This window comes from Narcine bancroftii, chromosome 3 (assembly GCF_036971445.1).
Source record: "Narcine bancroftii isolate sNarBan1 chromosome 3, sNarBan1.hap1, whole genome shotgun sequence".
NCBI lineage: Eukaryota > Metazoa > Chordata > Chondrichthyes > Torpediniformes > Narcinidae > Narcine > Narcine bancroftii.
This window is the reverse complement of record NC_091471.1, coordinates 319,402,745-319,427,608: the sequence shown is the minus strand read 5'-3', so window position 1 is coordinate 319,427,608 and position 24,864 is coordinate 319,402,745. Positions and strand designations below refer to the sequence as shown.

The following is a 24,864-nucleotide window of genomic DNA, read 5'->3' as shown; positions in this document are numbered from 1 at the left end:
CAACCCCCCTCCCTCCATCAGCGATGTCACCAATCCACCTCCCTCCATCAGCGACAGCACCAACCCCCCTCCCTCCATCAGCGAAGGCACCACCCCCCTCCCTCCATCAGCAACAGCACCAACCCCCCTCCCTCCATCAGCGACGGCACCAACCCCCCTCCCTCCATCAGCGACGGCACCACCCCCTCCCTCCATCAGCGATGGCACCAATGCCCTCACCCACACCTCCCCATGGGTCAGCGACTGCACCAATGCCCTCACTTCCACCATGGGCGCTATTTTGGGGTTTGTGTGTGTGGGGAATTTGGGTAAGTCTCTGATGTTTGGGGATGTGAGTATGGTGTGTATGTGTGGTGGGTTAGTGTGTGTTGTGGGTTAGAGTGTGGGGTGGATTTGAGTGTGGGGGTTGTTTGTGTTTGTGTGGTGTTTTTGTGTGTGAGTTTGTGTGTGTTAGGGGTTTTGTGCTTGTGTGGTGTTTATGAGTGGGGTTTGTGTGTGTGTGGGATTTGAATATAGAGAGTGTGTGTGGGTATGGGATGTGTGGCTTGTGTGGGGTTTGCATATGGAGGGTTGGTGTGTGTGTGTGTGTGTGTGTGTGTGTGTGTGTGTGTGTGTGTGTGTGATATACGTGGAGGGAATGTGTGTGTGTCTGTGTGTGAGCGCATGAGTGTGGGGGAAATATGTGTGGGGTGGTGTGGGTGGGTGGATTTGCGGGTTTGTGTGTGAGGGGGTTGTATGAGGGAGTGTGTGTGTGGGCGTATTTATGGCTTGTGTGTGTGTGTAGGGGTATGTGGTTCGGGATGTGTGTGTAGGGCCATGTGAGTGGGAGTGCATGTGTGAGGGACTTGTGTGGGAAGGTGTTTGTGCAGGGTCGCATTAGTGCGTGTGCATGGTGGGATTTGTCTGGCAATGTTTGTGTCAAGGGTGTGAAGGGTGTGTGTGTGGAGAAATAAGTGTGGCAGTGCATGCGAGGGAGAGAGTGTGTAGGGGGAATGATTGGGAATGGGTTTGTGCGTGGGTTGTGTGTGCAGGGGTGTGAATGCGGTGGTGAATATGGAGGGGCGTCCATGTGCTGGGTGTGTATGTGGGGTATGTGTTTGGGGGATGGGTGGAGGTCTATGAATCGGTGTGTGTGTGGTTTGTGTTGGGTGTGTGTGGGACGGGTATGTTATTGTTTTTGTGGGGAAGTCTAGGGTTATGATTGTGTGGGGTGTGTATGTGGGGAGTGAGTGGGGGATGTCCATTGGGGCCATGTTTTTTGGGGCAGATGTGTAGGGTTGTATTGTGTGAGTGTGCGTGTATGTGTGTGTGTAGGTGGGTGTTGATTTTGTGTTGGTTGTGTGTGGGAGGTGGTCAAGTGTGAAGGTGTGTGTGTTTGGGTGTGTGTGTGAGAGGTATATGGGGTGTGGGTGGGTGTGTGTGGGGGGGACTGTGTGTGTGAAAGGATGTGTGTACGGGTATGTGTGTGGGAGGTTTATCTGTCCAGGGGTTGTATCGGGTGAGTGTGAGTGTGCGTTTATGTGTGGGATGTGTGGCTGGGAGTTGATTTTGTGAGTTGTGTGTGGGAGGTGGTCATGTGTGAAAGTGTGTGTGAGGGGTGTATGTGGGCGGTGTTTCTGGGTTGTGCGTCGGGGTATATGTGTAGGTGTGGTGTGTGGGAAGGGGATTGTGGGTGCATTGGGTGTTTGTGGAGTGAGGGTGTGGAAGGTGTGTATGAGTGTCGAAGGGTGTTTGTGTATATCTGTCAGAGGTTGTGTGTGGGGGAGTATGTGTATGGGGGATATGTGTGTGTGTGTACGCAGAGTGTATGTGTGGGAGTTTGTGAGCGTGAGGGTGTGTTCCTGGGATGTGTATGTGTGTGTGGGGTGTGCATGTGGGAGGTGTGTGATTGTGGGGGGTGTGAGTCGGGGCTTGTATGTGTGGAATGTGTGTCTGGGGATGTGTGTTGGGGGTTGTGTGTAGGGTGTGTGTGTGGGAGGTGTGTGATTGTTGGGGTATGTGTCTGGGGTATGTGTCTCGAGTGTGTTGCAGTTTTTTCAGGGGGGGGTCTAGTGTTTTTTATTGTTGGTTGAGGGTTTTTGTTTAAGTTAATTGTGAAAGATTGGGTGCCATTGTGTAAGTTGTAATAAGTAATTTAAGTTTTACAATTGTTAATGTTAAGGGTTTAAATCACCCAATAAAAAGGCAATGTGTGATAGATTATATTAAGAAGCTAAAAGTAGGGATCGTGGCAAGATAGCGTAGAGTCTAGACATGTAATCTCGACCTCTCTGGCCAGATTTTTAAATACCTGTATTTTAACCCTTTGTTTTCAAGTTTAAACTTTTTAAATTTTAGTTTAAAGTATCAAGCAATTATTATGGCCACTAATGGTAAAAAGATTAAACCTCAAGTTCATAAGAATATACATTTTCGAAGTGCTGAGGATCTGGGGACTAGACGACCTGAAACAGCCCCTGGCTCAATTTCTTCATTGCCTAGACCCCAAAGATTTCCTGTGCGGGCTGAAAAAAAATCTATTGCTACCAAATGAAGGATGGCGCTGGAATTACCCATTCCCCGGAAGAAGGTGCGTGTTCCCAAGAAGTAGAAAGCCTTTTGATTTCAATGGAGGGAGCACACAGGAAAATGTCTCCATTGTTGGAAATGCATCAGGTCGACGTCGATTCAATCCAGTTAAAGAAGTTTTGTGACATAAAGGTTATAAGTCTACTTTTCGTTACCCTGCAGTGTTGAAGGAGTCTATCAATTTTGGTTTTTTGAAACTGATTGTGAAGCAATGATTTTTGCTGACTCATGGCCAGATATAAGAGGACAAAGACATAGTCCAGCATTATCTCCTAAAGAAAACTTTGGTAGCTCTGGAAAAGGAAGAAATGGCAAAAATGGGAAAAAAACAGGAATGGAAAGAGTCCAACTTCTGAAATGGGATTTTCAAGATTGGAGTCTTTTGGGTTAAAAGAATTTTCTTATTCTATTTTTTCTTTTGTTCTTATAATATTTTGATGTTACTGACTGTTTGGCTGGGCAAGGAGAGATTTGGACTTTCTTTACTAGTCATCAGCCACTGGTGGGTGACCCAGGGATTACTACCTTTTGGTAGTTTTTTTTGGGGGGGGGGTTTTCTTTTTTTTTCCTTTTTCTTTATTTTTAATTTTTTTTTATTTTTAATTTTTTTTTAGTTTTTAATTTGTGATTTTTTTATTGGAGGGCCTATATACATTAATTTGAGTTTTTATATAAAGATATTATTGGTATTTAGTAATAATAGTAGATATGTCAAAGTTGAGGTTTGCTACTTTTAATGTTCGAGGATTAAATAGTTAGGTTAAACGTAAGCGGGTCTTGGCATATATTAAGAAAATGAAAATTGATATTGCTTTTTTACAAGAAACACATTTGAATGTGAAGGAAAGCGTGAAATTAAAAAGGAACTGGGTTGGGCATGTATATTCTTCTTCATTTAATTCTAAGGCTAAAGATGTAGCTATTTTGATACGTAAAAATGTATCTTTTGAATTACAATCAAAGGAGAAAAAGGCAGAAAAAATAAAAATTTAAAGAAGCTAAAAGTAGATATTGTATTTTTGCAAAGGACTCATTTGACAGAAAAAGAACATTTGAAGTTGAAGAGAGATTGGTCAGGACATGTAATTTTTTCTTCATTAAACTCTAAAACTAGAGGCGTGGTGATATTAGTTAATAAAAAAAAACTTTTTGCTGTGGATTTTTTTTTGATAATGTTGGAAGAGTACTGATTGTTAATTGGAAGATTTTTTTCTGAAAGTTGGACTTTAATGTATGTTTATGCACCAAATGAAGATGATCAGACATTTTTTTCAGGGACATTTTTAAATTCGAATCAGGCATATGGGAATGTGTTAGTCGGAGTAGATTTTAACTGTTGTTTGGATCCCTTGTTGGACAAATCTCCAAAAATTGTTGAAAGAACTAAAATGGCAAAAAGACTGTTTAAGATGATGGAGGATTTAAATTTAGTGGAAATTTGGAGGAAATTAAATCCAACTGAGAAAGATTATTCACTTTATTCAGCTCGGCATAATTCTTTCTCTAGAATAAATGTATTTTTGATTTCTGTGCATTTACAAGTAGATTTAATTTTGCAGAATATAAAAGTAGGTTATTCTCATATCCTTCATTAAATGTTTAGGGACTGAATTAACTGAGACAGCTTAACGATGGAGGTTTAATGAAAAGTTATTGAAGAGACCAGATTTCATTTAGTAGATGAGAGATCAAATTATTTTTTATTTACAAATGAAAGAAAATTCAGTTCAAAGTAAATTTATTTTGTGGGATGCTTTAAAAGCATATTTGAGGGGACAAATTATTAGCTATACAACTAAGAGAGAAAAAAACTATTTATTCGTAAGTTTAAATTTGGAAAAGGAAATCGAAGGCTTGGAGAAAAAAATTTAAAAAAATTATACAGAGGATGAAAGGATAAATTTATCTAAAGTGAAATTACGTTATAATTTACAAACGTATAAATATGAGAAAATGATGTTGGAGTCTAAACAATGTTATTATCAATTGGGATAAAGAGTGCATATGGTTTGGCATGGCAACATAAAACTGAGCAAGTATCAAGGACAATTAATGCTATTAGGAAGAATGGAGAAATTACATAAATGAATACTGATGAATTTTTAAAATTTAATGAAAATTTATATATGTCAGAGGGTTATCAAAAAATGGATCAAATTGATTTTTTTTTATCTAGTTTAAATTTGCCAGTGTTGAATGAATTTGAGGTAAAGAATTTAGATATTTTATTTACTGAATTAGAATTGAGAGAAGCTTTGCAATCGATGCCTGATGGGAAATCTCCTGGAGAGGATGGATTTAAGGTGGTGTTTTATAAAAAATTTAATGATTTATTATTTCCATTATATAAAGATGTTTTGAAACAAGCAACTAAAATGGATGTATTTCCAGAATCTTTCTCAAAAGCATTGATTACAGTTATACCTAAAAAAAGAAAGGAACTCTTTAAAAGTGTCACCTTACAGACCGATATCATTATTAAATGTTGATTATAGATTGGTGTCAAAAGTTTCAGATAATAGGTTAGTGAATTATTTGCCAAATTTTTTTACGTAACAATCTGGTAGGGTTTGTCAAAGACAATGTAGTTAAATTGTCATCAGATAATATAGTTAAATTGATTTCATTAATTAATGCTAAAAACAACAAGATAATCAACCAACGGATATATCTTTGGATGCTGAGAAGGCATTTGATCGAGTTGAGTGGAAGTTTTTGTTTAAAGTATTGGAAAAATTTAATTTTGTTCCATTTTTTAGGGGTTGTGTTAGGGCTTTATATGCAGAACTTACGACAAGGGTAATAACGAATGGTGAGATTTCAAAATCTTTTAATTTATCTTGTTCTACAAGACAGGGTTTTCCTCTTTCACCTGCTTTACTTGCTTTGGTGACAGAACCTTTACCTCAGGCTGTTTGACATGATTTTGGTGTTAGAGGACTTAAAGTGAGAGAAAATGAAAATAAAATTAGCTTATTTACACATGATGTTTTTGTATATTTAACTAATCCAAAAACTTCACTAAAATTATCACAGGACTTGTTGAATAAGTATGGTAAATTATCGGGATATGAGATTAATTGGGAAAAGAGTGAGGTTTTACCAATAGCAGAAGAAGATTTTATGGATTGTAGACAAATTACTAAATTTAGATGGTCAAATAAAATTAAATATTTAGGAATAGTTGTAAATAAAAATGATCATGAATTATTTATTTTGCATTATGTACCTTTATTAAATAAGGTTAAAATTGATTTAGATAAGTGGAAAGATTTACCACTGACCTTAATAGGAAGAGTGAATTGCATAAAGATGAACATTTATGCTCGAGTACAATACTTTTTTCAATCTATTCCTTGCATAGTTGGGTTATTCTTATGGAAAGGTAAATTATCGAGGGTTTCTTTCCAAAAATGGACTTGGCATTATAAATTGGGTGGTTTGCAATTACATTGTTTTTATAATTATTATGAGGTGGCACCGATGAAGTTTATTAATTGGTTATTTGATAATCAACAATCTCCTAGGTGGGCAAAGATAAAGATGGCTCAGATTTTGGAAAATAATATTAATCATTTCATTTATAAATGGAATCCTTTATTGTTACAAGAATTTAAATTATCCGTTTTTCGACATATAATGAATATTTGGTAAAATCGCAATTTAATTCTTGATTCTATCGGAATAGTTTCGATAAGATCACCATTATATCAGAATAAATTAATTCCCTTTTCATGATAGAATCCTTACTTAAAAGATTGGGAAATTAAAGGATTAGTGAATGTAATAGATTGTTTTGAAGCAGGGAGGTTTTGTTCATTTAAAAGGTTGCAGGAAAGATATGGTATTGCATCAAATTCTTTGTTTATTACCAACTTTGAGATTATTTAAAGAAGAATTATGGGAAGGAAATAAATTTACCAGGTCAAAAGAAATTTGAATTATTAATTGCAGATAAAGGTGAAAAATGCTTTATTTCTGATATGTATAGGTTGTTGCAGGAGAAAATGGAAAAAGACAAATGGGAAAGAATTAAATATTATTTTGACATGGGAGGAATGGTCAAAACTGTGTGTTGACGGTGTTACCAAGTTAATTAATGTGAGGTATACTATGGTCAATTAGAATTTTTTGCATCAATTATATTCAACCCCTGAGAAATTGAAGAGATATGGATTCAGTTTAACAGATTTCTGTTTTAGATGTAGAGAGCAGAAAGTTACTTTTGTACATTCAGTTTGGTCGTGAAAGAAAATTAAGCATTTTTGGGAGGAAATTATAAAATTTTTGAGGGATTTGTTTCAAAGGGATATTTAATGGATCCAAAAATATGTTTGTTGGGTTATGTTAATGTTCCATTTGTTGATTCAAAATGCCTAAACCATATTTGGCTTTGTTAAGATTTGGGTTAGCAGTAGCGAGAAAATATATAGCTGTCACATGGAAGAATATAAACTTGCAAAGATGGCATAACGGATTGCACTCTTGTCTATATTTAGAAAAATTAACATATAATGTAAGTAATTATTCTTTTTTATTTATATGTGGTGTTTATATTTGAAACACATGGCTATAGAAATTAAATCAATGTTGTAATGTTGGCAGACCAATCAGGGAATATTTGATACATTTCTCTAAGGTTTTGGGGGAGGAGAGGTTGTTTTTTTTTTCTTTATTTTGGTTATTTTTTTCTTTTTTTGGTTTTTATTGTATTAGTAAGGGGGAGGGGATGTAGTTTACAGTTATTTTATGTGTATTTGATTTTCTTTATGTAATTTGAGAATATTAAATAAAATCTTTCAAAGAATCGAGTGTGTATGTGTGTGTGTGTGTGGGGCGTGTGCGTCAGGGTTTGTGTGTGTGGGGGTGTGGTAGGAACTGCCGCTGATCCCCGAGTCCTCCCCACTGCCGCCGCTGATCCCCGACCCCTCCCCACTGCTGCCTGACACATCGATTCCTCCAGACGCTCGAGATTCCAGCCGGCTTCTCTGAGCAGGGTGTCACGGTTGATGTAGTGGTTAGGGCAATGCCTTTACATGGCCAGTGGTCAGGACTGGACCTCAGTTTGAATTCTGCGCTGTCTGTCAGAAAGTTCTCCTCCTCGTTGCTATCAAGTGGCTTCTGTGTTCAATCTTGCCTTTGAAAGTTCTTCTGCATTCAGGACAGGTTGTTCCAGATGGCAGATCAGGCTTGGGTTGGTACGGCCTCTCCTCTCATCTTCTTCTATTTCTGCACATCTGCTGGCTTCAAAGGTTGCTGTTCCCTCTCAGATGATGGTTTGCCAGACCTTTCTGTCCATGGTTCATCCACCCTTTGACAGGTCTTGTTTTTCATCCTGCAGGGTGTCTAGCCACCCTCCTCACCAGGCAAGCCTGATGGGGGAGCCGGTTTAGTCGCCGACCACTCGACCATGCGACAGGTAGTACTGGGTTACATGGTACCAGTAGCACTCAGGCGAGTGACCTGACACAGATCCTTGTTTACTCTTCACTTCATGCAAAAAGGCTCCCAAGTACTCATGTTGACCATGACTGTGGCCAATATGCCTTTGTTGAAGAGCCTCAGGATCCGTACTTCCATTTCAGTTCATCTAATACTAGAAGGGGTGTCCTATAGTTGTTTCCTTGATGCAGAGTTAAAGGCTTTGGTGTGGGTGATGAATGACGTGTACAAAGGTTGGATCTGTTCACTACATTTTTTTGGAGTTGTCGAATTTTTAGGTGTTGGCAGAAATCTCCTTGAACTTTGTTGAGATCCTCCAGGACTGGATGTAGAAATACCTGAACATGTTGATTGTGTTTCCAAGTGTGGCTGCCTTATTGACAGTTGGTCCTGCTACCAGCTCGACTTCCAGCACAAGTTGTTGTCCTCCCTTCTGCGCTTCACGAATCTACAAGCAGTGGAAACAAAAGTCATTCAAGGGAAGAGATGAACAGAGTTGAGGAAGATCACGCGAAGACGACCAATGGTCTTCAGCTCAAAATCATCTTCACTTTTTCGTAAAGATTCAGAGACAATAGAAACCCATTAATCCCCTATCCCTCTATCCCTCCCCCTTCGTCGACAACTCTTCCTCCCTCTCCCTCCCTCTCCTTCCCCTCTAACTCTCACTCTCTACGAATATCCCTCCCCATCCTCAAAAACTCTCCTTTCCTCTCCCTCTCCTTTTCCCCTCACCCTCTCCCTCTATCACTCCCCTTTCCTCAACAACTCTCCCTCCCTCTACTTTCCTCTCCCTCTCCCCCTCACCCTCTCCCAAAATCCCTCCCCTCAAAAAATTTCCCTCCCTTTCCTCCTCTTTCCCCTCTCCCTCTCCTTCCCCTCTCCCTCTCCTCCTGCCCTCACTCTCTCCCTATATCCCTCCCATTCCTCAAAAACTCTCCTCTCCTTTCCTCTCCCTCTCCTTTCCCTCTCCTCCTCTTCCCCTCACCCTCAGCCTATATCGCTCCCCCTTCCTCACCAACTCTCCCTCTCTCCTTTCCTCTCCCTCTCCATCTCTTATCGCTCTCCTTCTCCTCTTACCCTCACACTCTTCCCTATATCCTTCCCCATTCCTCGACAAGTTTCCCTCCCTCTCCATCTCCTTCCTCTCTCCCTCTTTCTTCTCACCCTCCCACTATCCCTCCCCTTCCTCGACAACTCTCCCTCCCTCTCCCATTCCTTCCACTTTCCATCTTCTTCTCCTCCCCCACTCTCTCCCTATATCCCTCCCCCTTCCTCGATAACTCTCCCTCCCTCCCTCTCTTTCCCTTCCCCTCACAATCTCCCTATAACCCTCTGCCTTCCTTGACAACTATCCCTCATCCTCTTTCCCTTCTCCTTCTCCTTCCCCTCACCCTCTCCCTATATTCCTTACCCTTCCTCGACAACTCTCCCTCCCTCTTCTTTCCTCTTCCTCTCTTTCCCCTATCCATCGACTTCTCCTCTTCCACTTCCCCTATCCCTTCCCTTCTTTGACAACTCTCCCTGCCTCTCCCTCTCCTCTTCCCCTCTAACCCACCCCCTTCTTCGACAAGTCTACCTCCCACTCCATTCTTCTCTCTCTCCTTCCCCTCTCTTATGCCCCTCACCCTCTCCCTATATTCCTCCCCCTTCCTTTACAACTCTTCCTCCCTATCCTTTTCTCTCCCTCTCCTTCTCCACTTCCTCTCCTTCTCCTCAAACTCTCCCTGTATCCTTCCCCCCTTCCTCGACATTTCTTCCTCTCTCCTTCCCCTTTCCCTCTCCTCCTCTTCCACTCACCCTCTCTCCCTCTATCCCACCGCCTTCCTTGACAACTCTCCCTCCCTCTCCTTCCCCACTCTCTCTCTTTTTCCTCTTCCCTTCACCCTCTCACTATATCCCTCCCCCTTCCTCGACAACACTCCCTCCCTCTCTCTTCCTCTCCCTCTCCTTCCCCTCTCCCTCCTCTTCCCCTCTCCCTCCCCTGAGTGAGGTGCTGGATTTGGGAGGGGGGGAGGTCAAATGCAAGGGAAAGTCTACAATATATCCTTTCTAGCATTGATGGAGAGAAGGATTTTGAGCTGAACGCTCTCTGCACCCTGAAAGAGACAACATGGTGGAGAGGATGGTAAAAAAACATCCAGCCTGCTGGACTTCATGATTTGGGGAACTGAGTGTAAAAGTTGGTGAGTCAAGTTACAGCTGTATAAAATTTTGGTTCGCCGCATTTGGAATATTACGTAGTGTTCTGGTCCCTGAATTCACGGGAGGATGTCGAAGATCTTGTAGACCTCTATCAAGTCTCCTCTAATCCTTCTACACTCCAGCTCTGTGAACCTTGCCTCATGAGAATTGTTTCCCAATCCAGGCAGCATCCTGGTAAATCTCCTCTGTCCCCTCTCCTTCCTATAATGAGGTGACCAGAACTGAACATAATATTCTAAGTGAGTCATACCAAAGATTTATAGATTTGCAACATGACAACTCTACTCCTGAATTCAAACCACCTATGAAGGAATCTCAGCACACCATAATCCCTCTTCACTCTCCTATCAAACTGTGCGGCAACCTTGAGAAATGTGTAGATTTGCAACCCAAGGTTCCTCTGTTCATCCACACTCTTAAGTAACTGACCATTAACTCTGGACTCAGCCTTCTGGTTTGTCCTTCCAAAATGCATCAACTCTCAGTTATCTGGATTGAAATCCATCCACCACTTTTCTGCCTAACTCTGCATCCCACCTTCATCATTTTGTAACCTTTAACAGCCTTCATCTCCATCCACAACTCCTCCAAACCAACCTCCGTGACATCCGCAAACTTACTGACCTATCCATCCGCCTCTTCATCCAGGTGACATGAAAATCACAAAGAGCACGGGTCGCAGAACAGATCCCTGCGGCACCAACCTCCAGGCAGAATACTTTCATTCCACTACGACACTCTGCTTTCTTCCGACATGACAGCTTTTATTTCATGCAGGTAATTTTTCGCTCATCCCATGACTCAGGACTTTCCGAAGGAGTCTCCTGTGACCGACCTTCTCAGACGCCTTGCTAAAATCCTCGTAGACCTCATCTATCACCGTACCCTCATTAATTTCTTTTGTAACCTCCTCCAAAGACTGAGTTAGATTTGTGAGGCCCAAGCTTGCCTTCACAAAGACATGCTGACTATCCTTGAGTAGAGTGTATTTCTCCAGATCTTAAGAATCCCTTCCATTAGTTTACTCACCAATAATGTAAGACTAACCCTAATTCCCAAGATTCTCCCTATTACCTTTTTTAAACAAGGGGACTCTATTTACCATTCTCCAATCCACCCGAGTCGCGCTGCCGTCTATCTCCCTCCTTGCCCACGTGAGTGGTGCTGCTGTCTCACCCCCCCCCCCACACATCTGGGTCACGCTGCTGCCTCTCCAACCCACCCCCCCACCCCTTCACCAAGGGTCGATATCGACCACTTTGGAGACCCCTAATATGTTATTTAAAGTAACTTAATGTCCTTTTATTCGATTCAGCAAAGAGTGGGGCAGGGAGGCAAGGTTAGGGGGGCTTTACTAAAGCTCAGCCTGGAGTGGTAGTTAATCCGCCACAGTTGACATGGCGTTGCAGTCGTGCTCCAATCTTCAAATATGCCTGGATGCAGCAGGCATGGATAATTGCCGATGATTTGCCACAACCCATTTTTTATACACTTGTGGATGCATGAAACTATGCACCAGCTTTGATCTTTTTCAAACTTCGAACATGCGAGGCAGAAGCTTTAATAGTAAGAACCCATTTACTTGTTTCAGATGGAGAAGAGAAGCAACATCCACGTCATTCTGTACATTTCTAAATGGCACATTGGGGAAGTAGTGAAATCAAATTGCATGAGTGGATGCAATTGCTTTGGATGAGACCTTAAACCACATCCTATATGGTTTTTAAAGAACATACAAGATTCTATCGTACAATAAATTCTGTTCTTTACCCGGCCTCGGGCCTAGTCGGTTCGAGCAGTGAGTCGGAGGAGGCGGAGACCAGAGTTTGGGCAGTGTTCGGAGGTGGAGCGAGTTGAGAGTGACAGGTTTAATTGGTCAAGGCCGATAAAAGGAGGGAAACGCAAAGGAGAGGCCAGCGAGGAGTGGCCCAGTGAGTAGTGGCCTGGTGAAAGAGTGGGGTTTCGAGGCTTTGGCTCGAGAGGGTTCAGCGAGTAGAGGCTGAGGTCGAGTGTATCTAGATTAAGGTAAGACTATATTTTTTTTGTTATTTTCTCTTTCTAAGGTGAGGGGGAAGAGAGAAGGGTTGAGTGTGAGAGCAGTTTGCTCTTTTCAGTGTCAGATGTGAAAGGTCCTGGAGTCTTCGACCTCCTGGACATCCACGATTGCACTAGGTGTACTGAGCTGCAGCATCTCAGGGACCGTGTTAGGGAATTGGAGCTGCAGCTCAATGACCTCGACCTGGTCAGTGAGAGTGAGGCCATCATAGATAGGAGCTATAGCCAGGTGGTCTCAACAGGGCCACAGGAGGAGGATCAGTGGGTTCCAGTTAGGAGAGGGGAAAGGGAAGAGACAGATACAGGAGGGGGCACCTGTGACTGAAGCACTCAACAAATGGTACACCTCCTTGAGGAGCATTCAGGCTGGGGAAGGAATCAGTGGCTGTATCTCTGGCACAAGGTCAACCTCTGTTGCCCAAAAGGGTAGGGAAAGGAAGAGGAGGGTAATAGTTATAGGGGATTCGATGGTCAGGATGACAAATTGTGGATTCTGTGGATACGATTAAGGAAACAGATTGGTGCCAGGGTCTGGGATGTAACTTTCTGTGTCATTTCAGAACAAGTTGGATAGCTGCCTGGATGTGAGGGGATTGGAGGGTTATGGACAGGGAGTGGGTAAGTGGGGCTAGAGTAGCCCACTTAAATCGGTGTGGACTCGAGGGGCCGAGATGTCCTGTATCTGGACTGTAATTGTCTCAGCCAAGATTTATCTTGCAATCAACATCATCTGGTCAATCCTGCATTGCTATTAGGGACCAGTTATGTGTGCAAAATAGCAATGTTTCTCAACTAGGTCAACGATCCTGCTTCATCAATCCAGAAATAAAACATTTCCAAAATCGCAGTGGTGAGAAGTGCCAGGTAAAAGTAAACCTTCAAGATCTTCCACTTGGACATTTGTCCGTTCCAACGTCCTCTTCTGCTCTGATGTTTCCTGACGCAAACGCTGGAATCTCTGTTCGATGGTAGCTAAAATGAACACAAGGTTCTGTTACACATACATTTAAAAATGTCTTCAAAGATTTACCATGTTTCCGGTGTTTTCTTCCCAACAAACACATTTTTTTGGTTTGGAGAGAGAACTGTGGGTTTAGTAATATTTAAAGCAATGCAGAACAGAAGATGACGAGAGAAAAGGTGAGCAAGGAATGAAAAAAGTTTGGAGGGAATCAACGTGAAATAGCAGACAAGTGAAATGAAGAACAGTGAAAAGGAAGGGACATTTGCAAAAGAAAATGGAGAGAGAAAGAGAGGGACAGTTGTGCAACTCTGTTGAAAACATGTTGACTTCAAGGCCTTTTACTCATCGAGAGGAGCAGGTGAAGTGGGGGGGAGCTGGGGCCGGGGAGGAGCAGGAACAACAAAGAATACCCTGCTGAATAGAGAAGACTCTGAGAGCAGCTGCAACCGTTCTCACCAGAACTGTATCCCGCCCTTCAGGTGCTCAGATGCATGGATCTTCAGTGCCCTCCCAGCACAGCATGAGAAATCCCCTCTCATTGGGGGGTCTTTGAGACATCACAGCCCTAAACACTTCCTTGGCTGCATGTTTGCCAGATGTTCACACTTGGTAAATGGTCGCTGCTTAACCTTCTACCATTTCTACATACCCTCTATTTCTATTAATAACTGATCAACAAGACAAATGGAAAATATAGAATTTCTGAGGTTTAGGAAAGGAAACAAAAATGTATAAAAATAAATGAGCTGATAGAGCATCTGGAAAAAAGAAAAGCAACATTAACATTTCGATGGAGCTCGTGACTTCACCGCCTTGCTGGCATATTTTAACATATGTTTCCTATTTCCAGTCTTGTTTCTATGATTGGAAGTTGTCTGGTTTCCAATCATTCAATCTTCTCTTTAATTGATGAGCCACGGACAAGTATGCATGACTGGAGCCTGGCTGCTTTATTAAATAATCGCAGAGCATCACTTTCAACGAATTCACTGCAAGAATTCCCATTTGCCGCCATTTTCATTTCCAACGCTCCAAATATGGTTCTCAATTCAGTACCTTTAATGCAACAATTTTATAAGACCCAACACTTCTAAGATGCACCACTCGAGCAGAAATTTCATTCAATAAACACACATTTTGCAATACTATTGCGATTCTGGCCTACGAGTCTGAATCACTGACCACAATTCAGTGGAGAAAGTTCGATTGAACTTTCTTAAATACTGCATTTTATTCAAACATTGAAGTGTGCACAGTTCTTTAGTAAATGGTCATTTTCAGAGCTGTTTATGAAATGATAGCCTATTTATGACGTGCTAGGTAAAGATGATTCAACATTTGAAATCCAATCAATTGCAAGAAATATTTTAGAATGGTTCAAAGAGGTTGGTGGGTCCCCACTGGTAATTTGCACAATTTGAAAATGTCTAATTTACCAGCTGGAAGCATCACTTGTATTTGTTGGAATTAGAGAACCACCTTTTGATCTAAACATCAAATGTTGAAATGGTACCTGTGGTCTTTCGAAGCTGGACTATATTTGGAACAACGTCATTGCTCAAATTCAGCAGGCACTTTGCTGCCTCCTGTAACTTTTCGACACCATCTTCATGTTCAGAAATTTCTCCCTGAAGAACCTGTGATTTCAAAATGACACAATGACTCATTCACAATAAAATTAATATTTATTTCTGTATATCTTAGATTTGCCGATGCCTTGGTTAATTTCGATATTGTCTTTGGGTCAAGGAGATAAACAGCCTGTGAAGGCGATTCTATAAATTATCATAAATACCAACAACTCTCTGGCCTGCTTTGGGGTGAGGAGGCGAACATTTTCAAGGACCCAATAACCACAGGATATTGGAATTTTCTCAAACAACCAGATCAAACTTTCTATTGATCATTACTCATTACTCATTAATGCTTCGAGGTATTTAATACGCCTGATGTTTGAGCATTTTCTGATGCTGTTGAGCTCATCATCTTTATCTTGTCTACATCTCTTGACCGGCCCTGAAGTCCCCTTGCAAACCATCAAGGTCACAAGAAAATATTTAAAAATGTTCTGATGCTTAGATTTACATCAGCATTGATAAAATAATGCTGAAGAACTCATTTGGCTTTTCACCACTAATGGACATAGATTTGGCTGCAGAGGGTTATTCTGCATTATCGTTTTTCTGCCTGTCTACTTTTACTCCAGATGACCCCTCTCCCCAATCCATCATCCTTCAAAGGTAAATATGTGTTCTCCCTCAGCAATCTGACCCGTTTGCAACTCCTATTCTCTCGAGCACTTAATGGCCCACAGCTTTTCTCCATGACCATCAATCCCAGGCCATTATTGCAATAAATGGTCCGATTTTTCTCTGACTGCAAGACCAGAAATGCCCTCCACCTCAATAAAGCAAAACTTTCTGATTTGTCTTTCTGATGCAAATTCCAATTCCTCAAACATCAACTCCAGTCAACATGATGCCATTAGTTTTGTTAATGATAGAAAAGGATAGGTCTGGGACTCGGGTTGAGATTTTAAATTGGAGAAAGGCCAATTTGAGGAAATTAGAAAGGAATGAGAAGGCGTTGACCTGGAAAAGTATGTGCGGGGTGAGTGGAAGACCTACAAAGGTGAAATTTGGAGAGTACAGACTTTGCATGTTCCTGTCAAGATTAGCAGGCTTAGGAATCTGGTTTGGAAGAAGAGAGGTGTGCAGCAGGTATAGACATCACAGAGCAAATGAGGTGCTTGAAGAGTATAGAAAATGCAAGAAAAAACCTCAAGAAAGAAACCAGGAAGGCTATGTGGATGATAATGGGGTAAATTGGATGAGTAAGCTTGCAGGTGTTGTGGACACTAAAGAAGGTTTTCAAACCTTGAAGAGGGATCAGGACCAGCTGGAAACATGGGCTGACAAATGGAATTTAATGCAGATGAGTGTGAGGTGTTGCATTTTGGAAGGACAAGCCAAGAAAGGACATACATGGTAACCAGTCGGGCAGTGAGGAGTATGATAGAACAGACGGATCTGGGAATACAGACACCTCATTCTCTGAAAATGGTGTCACATGTGGATAGGGTTGCAAAGAGAACTTTTGGCACATTGACCTTGATCAATCAAAGGATAAAGTCTAATTTTCATTGGTGAGACCCAATTTGGATTATTGTGTGCAGTTTAAATCACCTAACTGCAGGAAGGATGGCAATTGTGCAGAGATTGACTTGGATGTGGCCTGGACGTCAGGAGCAGAGTTGTAGGAAAAGGTTAAACAGGTTATGATTTTATTCCCTGGAGTGTAGAATGAGGGAAGAATTGAGAGAGAGATTTAAAATGATGTGGAGGACAGAGTAAATATAGGTAGGCTTGTTCCACTGAGAGCAAGTGAAATACAAACCAGAGGACATGGGGTAAGGGTGAAGGGGATAAATTTAGGGGGAACATGAGGGAGAACGTCTTCACACAGAGTGAAGAGGTGGGAGAGTGGAACAAGCTGTCCGTTGAAGTGGTGACTGTGGGCTCAATTTTTAATTTGAAAAGAATTTGGACTGGTACATGGATGGGAGAGGTATGGAGGGCTATGGACTAGGTGCGTCAGAGGGCCTCGGAAGAAAAAGGGTTCGGAACAGACAAGAAGGGCCAAAGGGGCCTGTTTCTGTTCTGTAATATTGTAAGGTTCTATGGTTCGAATACTTCTTTGGAATAAATCAATCTCTGCCACTTTGCAAACAAATCTTACCTCCAAATGTGCTCCAAATCACCACTTTCCTCCCACCCCCCTTCACCTGTTCCTGAAACCCCCATCTATGGAGTTATCGTCTCTGCACCTGATGATCCCATTAATGATTTGCTGAGATTTTTTGCTCTGCTGTTATAATCTTGGAGGTCGTCCAAAATTCTGCCACCATTTTCTTAGGCCCCCATTAAACATGGATAAGGTCTGAGGAAACCCATACTGAAAATAGACACACAATGAGAGCAGAACTGTTTGGCTTCTTTGTTACAGTTTCCAATCTCGCCCCCACCATCTGGAAGCAAATTGGCTGTTGGATCTTCATCAGGCTCCCATTAAAACCTGATCAAGTTGGAATGAATGGAGCTCAACTTCCTATTTCAGGTGCCAAACTTACAACCTCCCATGTGGCCTTAACCACTGTTATTGGATGTGCACATTATCATTATTTCAAAGCATTCATCATTCTACTCGTAAATTAGAATAAGCAACATTACACAGTGATTTATGAAATAACAACTTTAATTTACCATGATATTTTCAAGTTCTTGCTGCAAGATTTCTGGATTAGGGATGGCCTCCAGCTGAACCATTCGTCTTTCTCTTTCTACTCTCTCTAGCCACAAACGCAGCTCATCTGCCTTCTCTTGCCATTGTTCAAATACCTTGGTGCTAAGACGGATTCCAAGTCCAATGCACTATAGAGTGAAAGAAATGAATGAGTATGTGGATTTTTAAAATGTACGATTTTGTGATGCGATCAAATATCGAGTGTCCAATCGATCCAAAATGGGTCAAGCGATACATTACTGGTCCATTACTTATGCCAACTATCATTTTTTTGTTCCCTGCATCAAGTTTTTTGAGGGTCACAGACAAAAAGGCAATGTTCACTCCTCACCAAAGGTGAAATGCCTGTTACCCTGCCGTACTGTTCCATTTTCTTGTTATGTCAATAAATCTTTTAATTGATATTTTGAGTTTGCTTTCAAAATAAACTGATGGTCAGGAATATATCAGAAGCATTGAAAACCTTCACAAATTTAGTGTGTCAGTGAAGATTAGACAGAAATTCTTTTGGGGCTGGGCTTGTTCCAGCCGAACACTTTGCATTTCTGTTATGCCATTCAAGCCTAACCCTTGGGTTTAGGACATACTGAGCCAGCGAGGTGACCTTTGTGGATTGGACACATTACACCGTGTTCAGTGACAAATGCACGTGGGAGGCCAGTCTGGAAAATCTTCACCAATTATGATCTGTTCGACATTTGATTTTATTAAAAGGAAATGAGTTCATGACTTATTTTCTGCAGTGGTCTCTGTCCAACTCGAGTGAGTTTGGCCACCAAGAGAGCTCCACAATACTGGAAAGATTTGATCATTGTTCCTGTTCTTCATGGGTATTATTAATCACAGCCGCAAACCTTTTCCAGAGCCACTCTTATAAGACTAAAACTTACACAAGTTGCTCAGTCTATCAAAATGCTCTCATGTTACTGATCTAAAGTAAAATTGGAGTTTAAATGCTATTAGTCAAAAAAAAGGAGATATGTCATACTTCTGATCGAAGTGCGTTGAAGCGAGCATCGGCGCTTTCAACCGTCTCCTCCACACGTTGGCTTATGGCATCAGGATCAATTGGGATCTTGTAGCTTTCAATTGCATTCCTGATTTCAAAGAGAAAGGCAGCATCGAAGAGACTTTTCCAAGATCGTCTGAGGTATCTTAGATCCCCTTTGAGAAACTGAAGATCATTGAAGAGGAATTTCTGCTTCTTAAGTTTGAATGTCAATGACGTGGAGTCAAATTCCTCAGCTTTTATTTTTTGTAGTTCCTTTTCTGAATGAATCATTAATGTTTCAAATTCATCATGATCTGTTTAAAGGAATATAATGGTGAAATAATCAAAATGATCAAATAATACCAGATTATATAGACTTTGACACATTGACAGGATCCTGTAATAATTACAAGTTGGGGTTATTCCAAACCACATGTAGCTTTCAGTTGTCTTACTTAGAATTCTTTTTAACTCTCAGTAAATAGTATTTTATAGTAATCTGGAAAATAAATGAATACTTTCCCTCACCTTTTCGGAACTTCTGCAGTTCTAGATGCAGATCCTCAATCACGTTTAATTGAGAATCTGCACTTGATAAAGCGGATTCGTACTCCTCCATCAAGACATTCAAGTTCTCCTGCAGTGCAACTTCCTCGTCTCGCAAAGGGTCCTGGACATTTTGTTCCAGGAAAGTCTGAGCTGCCTCTATGGCCAAAACCAACTCTTGCTCTTTCTGGGACAACTTTTGGCGATGTTCCTAGAAAAGAAACAATCCTAGGTTCATTTTTATTGCTCCAAGTTGTCTTGGGGGAGGTAAGGTTTCTATTTATTGCATTTGCAATTGAAATAAAATATTCAGGTTTCCCAATTTATTAAAAATCAGGGTACCAAAACACCCTTAAATACACACAGGAAACGTACTTCAAGTCCAGAAATCTAAATGGTTTTATGCTTTCGGAGGTTTAATCAACTACCTTGATCTACAATTCTTTGCTTGTGTCAAAGGATGAATCCTGCTGAGATGGAGTAGAATATATTCCATAGTTAATTTGACTGACAAGAAAATAAATCCTCTCCTTCAGTATTTGTACACAGTCCCTTCCCTGTCAAACAGACTTACTTTTATTTAAACTTAAGCACATTAAACTTTTGTCATTTGAATGATCTCATCCTTAACTTTCAATTCAGGGATTTAATATTCTTTCATGATGTAAAAGAGAACACGTGAAATCTAACGAGAGGTGACTGTGATCTAGTCAGGAGAATGTGAACTAGTTTGTAACTGTGTAAGAATGCACCCTTCTCACTGAAGTAACTGTGGGGTGGATGTCTATGTATATGAGTGTGTCAACATTTTTAAGAGATGGTGGATCTTCTTGTCTTTTTTCTTCACTGGTATCACTGTTTCCTTCACGCCAGACTTGCACATTTTCGCCCAGTGGTTTGCTGTGCCGTAGGCTCCACATTCAGAACCGTATGCGGGGCAATCATTTTGGTCACGGAGGGGTGTTGTCCGCTGCCCTTCCTACAGGTCCTGGGGGTGGCACTTTTCTGATTGTATTTTTTATAGCATCAACCCTTCCTTCTCTTTGCTGTGGGTGGGTCTGCATTGATAGGGATTTCATTTGCGTCCTCGTGGCTTTGAAGACTCTGGCTGTGTCAGAGTCTTTGGCCAATTTCAAGCTATCCTTCCCTAGAAGAGACTTTTGCACTTCAGGATGGGCATATTAGTGGATCAGCTAATCTTTCCTCTATATCCTTCCATCTGCATTTTGCAGCATTAATTTTTGGTGTAGTAAGGACGTTAGTAACAGTCTCATCAGTCTCTTACACAAAACCTTGAAATTCATTGCATTCAAGTCTAGGATTAGAGCTGAGTTCAAGGTGAGAAACAACCTTTGCAAATATCTGCTCTGGATCATTTTTCTCCACCCCGTAAGCTCTCAGCTATTAAATAAGTCACGGCCTGGCTCCCCTGTCCAGACATGTATAGAACTAACCTTCTCCTCGCTGTTGCATTTTTAAAATAGCTTTTCACTGCTAAATTGTACATCTGCTGAAACGTTTTCAACGATTCAACCATGTCTTCAGCCTCCCGTCCATCACTGGGTGAACTGCTGTTGCACCAGCCATTCATTTCCAGGTGTACTTTTTCTCTTCTTCCCCTTCAGATTTCAGTCACTTCCAATCCATTTTATAGTTTTATTCTTGTTCTCTCAGACCGACCACTGCCAACATGTTCTGTCTCCGTGTTACCTGGGAGGATTCTTAAATAACTTAAAGATGCAAGATTCAAATAACAGAAGGGAGTTTACTTACTGATGCCTTCCACCATCTCAGGAAACTGTTCACACTCATACTCATGTATAGGTGCCCCCCAGTAGTGCACGACGGTTACCACAGTGAGAAGGGTGTATTCCTAGGAAGTTACAAAAGAGTTCACATGATCCTGACGAGATAACACACCCGTCTCACTGTCGTAAATGTCGTGCACCAATGTGGGGTGCATGTCTATGTGAGTATGAACATTTCCTGGCATGGTGGAAGGCATCAATAAGTAAAATCTCTTCTGCTATTTAAGAAGCCTCCCACACAGAGACATAACGGTGACTTTATTGTATTTATCTTTACCATTTGGTTCAACATCCTTTGGACTTGACAAGACTTTATTCAAGTCGCCTTATTCCAAAACAAACCAGGCTGTCAAGCACACACAGGGCAATAATTTGCATACATGTTAAGCAATGCTTTACGAAAAGAAGATAACATCAATTGGTAAATGTTTAAAGATCTTTGCTCTTTTTTAACGATGAAAATCTGACTTGAGCACTGCATATTAAGGAATGACAAACATGAAAATCTATCCCCATTTGAGTGAAAACATTCTGGGTAATTATCATTTTCACATTAGTGCTTCAAGATGCAGGTGTCCCTGCCAGGGCCCAAACTGAACGAACGGCAATATCTTTCCCAGTTAGAAGGGAGAGGAGTGTGGAGGGGAATCAGCAGGTAGTAATGTTCCTACGGACCTAATGCACGTCCCTTTCCATGTCAGAAGGCTCCTCTTTGGACATATTCTTGGAGTCGAGTAGATGTCGTTCACTCCGTTGATAGAATACAGGACTACCTCAGTGGAGAGAATGAATGGAGGGCTAATCAAGCCAACTGCTTTGCTATGCTGTTGAGGTCCTTGGGCCCTTTGGGAATTGTGCTCATCCAGTCAAGTGCGGAGCAAAGGTTCGCCACCTACTGCTTGACAGGTAGCCTCTGATCTGTTTTAGTTATCACAGTACTCAAAGTGGCTGGTCCATGTTAGGACCACAGTGAGAAGGAGACCTGGAGTCATGTGACAAAACCCAATTGAAGTACCATTATGCAGGTTATTGGTGAACAATGCCACTTTATGTCACAGTGTGTGCGACACACTTTCCATCGGGCAGCTGATTAAATAAAGTATGGCTTTGTCCTGCTTTTGGTAGATGGACCAGATACCTGAAGAATTTGCCACTTTGTCAGAAGGATGTCAGTGGATCAACTGTGACAGGAGGTGAAAAAAAAATCTAGACTGAACTTCTCCAGTACTTCGAATGTGATGGAGTCTGGTCCTATTTGTCTGCTGCACTTGGTGTTCCTAAGTAAATCAAATAGGGTGAAAGTGATTTCTGTGATGGTGTCGGAAGAACCTGATGGAACATGCTAGAAAGTGTCTTAACCCCAACATTGTTATTCAGAAGCTGAGGCCTACCACCACTGAGAATGAGGAGACCCTTGGTCCCTCTTTTCCTGTTTACTGTTCATGACCCAGCCGGAAGGACGACAGAGCTCAGATTTCATCAGCGGTTAATTCTGTCTTTGGAATGTTATTTTTTTTTCTGCATTGCCTGCCCACTGTCCAGTGTTGTAAGATTATCAGTCTGGCACCTCATGTGCATCTGCATTCCCTATTAAACCATGGTGATGACTTGTCTTGGTTGTAATGGGAGAACTAACGATGGTAAGTAACACTTTCCTGCTGCAAATGTTAAAGGCCCATCGTACCTTTTGGCCACTGTGATTCCAGCTGTCAATTTATTCTGAATCTATCCCATTTAGCACAATGGTGCTACCACACATCAGAATTGAGGGAGCCCCTGGAGAAACATGGGATGAATCTTTCTGCTCCTGCTGTCACCAACAGTTGCCTCAACAACAGGAAAATTGTGGTAGTGAGGGGGTGTAGCCTTACTCACTCTCTTTTCCAAACCAATCCCTAGATCTGCACAAGGATCTGGCCTGGTTGAGTGGACGAACAGTGACGTTGCTACGCCAGAATTCATTCCGGTGGTGTATGCTTCCTCAACCCTTTTTGGTTGTGAATAGCTTGCATGGCCCATTCAATGGGTTATAAAGAGTTAATCACATGAGTGGGTGCTGGAGTTATCAAAATAGGGGAGGAGGTTCTTCCCTTTACAACATCAAGATCCACATTATCTGAGAATACAGCATTACTGAGGTGAAGAGTTTTTGTTAAGAAGCTGCCATGGTGAGATTGTTAGTGAAGGGCCTCTGTGACCATCGTCAATCACTGCCCCTTCACTAGTGAGTTAATCATATTCCCGTCATCTCTCATCACTTGCGTGACTGGGCCAGAGCAAAGAACAGAAAGTAGGACTGAGTTAGAAAGAGGATCTGCTAGATCTTTGAATAGGATTGGGAGAAGATCGTCAAAATTCAATTCAACATTATTTAGAAATTGTGTTAGTCATTATTTAAGTGAAATTTATTTAGTCGCCTTTCATCAAATCTGTACTGATCAGAGGTTCTGATGAAAAGTCCAATCCAAAATATTTTTACAATTGTTCGAATATACACTTATCCAAAACACCTGGAAGTGTTCATACCTTCAGGCCTTGCTGGTGGTCATTCAGTCTTTCGCCCATCTCAGCAAATGACCCCATCGCATCGTCCTCTTCCTCCATCTGGAAACCATCACCTAATGCGTAGAATTCGTCTTCGGTGATATGAACTCCATAGTGACCCTCGACTGCCAACCATTTCAGAAGATCACCTACTGTCTTCTGATGTTTTTGTAGGTGATCTTCTGTTGTTTCCTACAAATTGCAAAATCCTGTTAGTTTGAAGACGTGTTGTACTTTCCTGGCAGCAATTCCATATTCCCTCATCTATTTGCAAACCCTTGGGATTGAGGAGGATGTGAAACCACTTGAGTGGAAGATGCCTGTTTATAAACAGGGGCCATTCCACACCATTTCATCGGAATATGCACATGGGCAACACGTGGTCTTGCCCAGTCTTGGATCAATACGAAAAGGATGGAAAATACTAAAGACCAGCCTCCTATACACACACACGGGCATCGACGGAATTCCGCTTCATCATTTCCCTGCTCATGTCTCCCTAACACTGCCTTCATTTCTCGGGCCCCTTCGTCTAATCCCTCCCCTTTCATTTCAAAGGCCTTCTCTGCGTCTAAAGCAACTGCTACTGTTGGCGCTTTACTCCCTTCTACTGCATGAATTAAGTTAATAAATTTACAAATATTGTCTGTTGTGCGTCTTTTTTTAATAAATCCAGTTTGGTCTAGATTTACCATTTTAGGTACATAATCTGCTAATCTGTTTGCTAATAGTTTAGCTATTATCTTATAATCTGTGTTAAGTAATGATATTGGTCTATATGATGCTGGTGCGAGTGGATCTTTCCCTTGCTTTGGTATTACTGTAATTATTGCTGTTTTACATGAATCTGGTAAGCTTTGTGTTTTGTCAATCTGGTTGATTACTTCCAGGAGGGGAGGAATTAATAAATCTTTAAATGTTTTATAGAATTCTATTGGGAATTCATCCTCTCCTGGTGTTTTATTATTTGGTAGTTTTTTTTTATTATCTCTTGTATTTCTACTATTTCAAATGGTTCTGTTAATTTATTTTATTCCTCTATTTGTGATTTTGGTAGTTCAATTTTAGTTAAAAATTCATCTATTTTGCCTTCTTTCCCTTCGTTTTTAGTTTGGTATAATTGTTCATAGAATTCTCTAAAGTTTTCATTGATCTCCGTTGGATTATATGTGATTTGTTTGTCTTTTTTCCTTGATGCCAATACAATTTTCTTAGCTTGTTCTGTCTTAAGCTGCTATGCTAGGATTTTGTGCGTTTTTTCCCTTAGTTCATAATATTTCTGTTTTGTCTTCATTATGTTCTTCTCCACCTTATATGTTTGTAGTGTTTCATATTTTATTTTTTGATCTGCCAATTCTCTTCTTTTAGTTGTATCTTCCTTCATTGCTAATTCTTTTTCTATATTTACTATTTCCCTTTCCAACTGCTCTGTTTCCTGA

General features: G+C 41.3%; 1 protein-coding gene across 3 annotated transcripts in view; it reads right to left on the bottom strand.

Moving 5' to 3' along the window:
* Positions 1 to 574: 574 nt before the first annotated feature.
* The window catches only part of LOC138759079 (microtubule-actin cross-linking factor 1-like), a 97,147-nt gene continuing 72,857 nt past the window's right edge, over positions 575 to 24,864 (bottom strand). For 2 of the 3 annotated variants that reach the window (XM_069928951.1, XM_069928949.1), the window contains exons 2-8: positions 23,408 to 23,617; positions 19,056 to 19,284; positions 18,525 to 18,841; positions 17,497 to 17,664; positions 14,748 to 14,871; positions 13,147 to 13,242; positions 575 to 8,458 (exon numbers count right to left, since the gene is read on the bottom strand). In XM_069928951.1, the coding sequence (XP_069785052.1) occupies positions 8,451 to 8,458; positions 13,147 to 13,242; positions 14,748 to 14,871; positions 17,497 to 17,664; positions 18,525 to 18,841; positions 19,056 to 19,284; positions 23,408 to 23,485 (1,020 nt within the window). In that variant the 5' untranslated portion in view covers positions 23,486 to 23,617 and the 3' untranslated portion in view covers positions 575 to 8,450. The remainder of the gene's footprint in view (positions 8,459 to 13,146; positions 13,243 to 14,747; positions 14,872 to 17,496; positions 17,665 to 18,524; positions 18,842 to 19,055; positions 19,285 to 23,407; positions 23,618 to 24,864) is intronic. The other variant, XM_069928950.1, reaches the window with a different exon arrangement.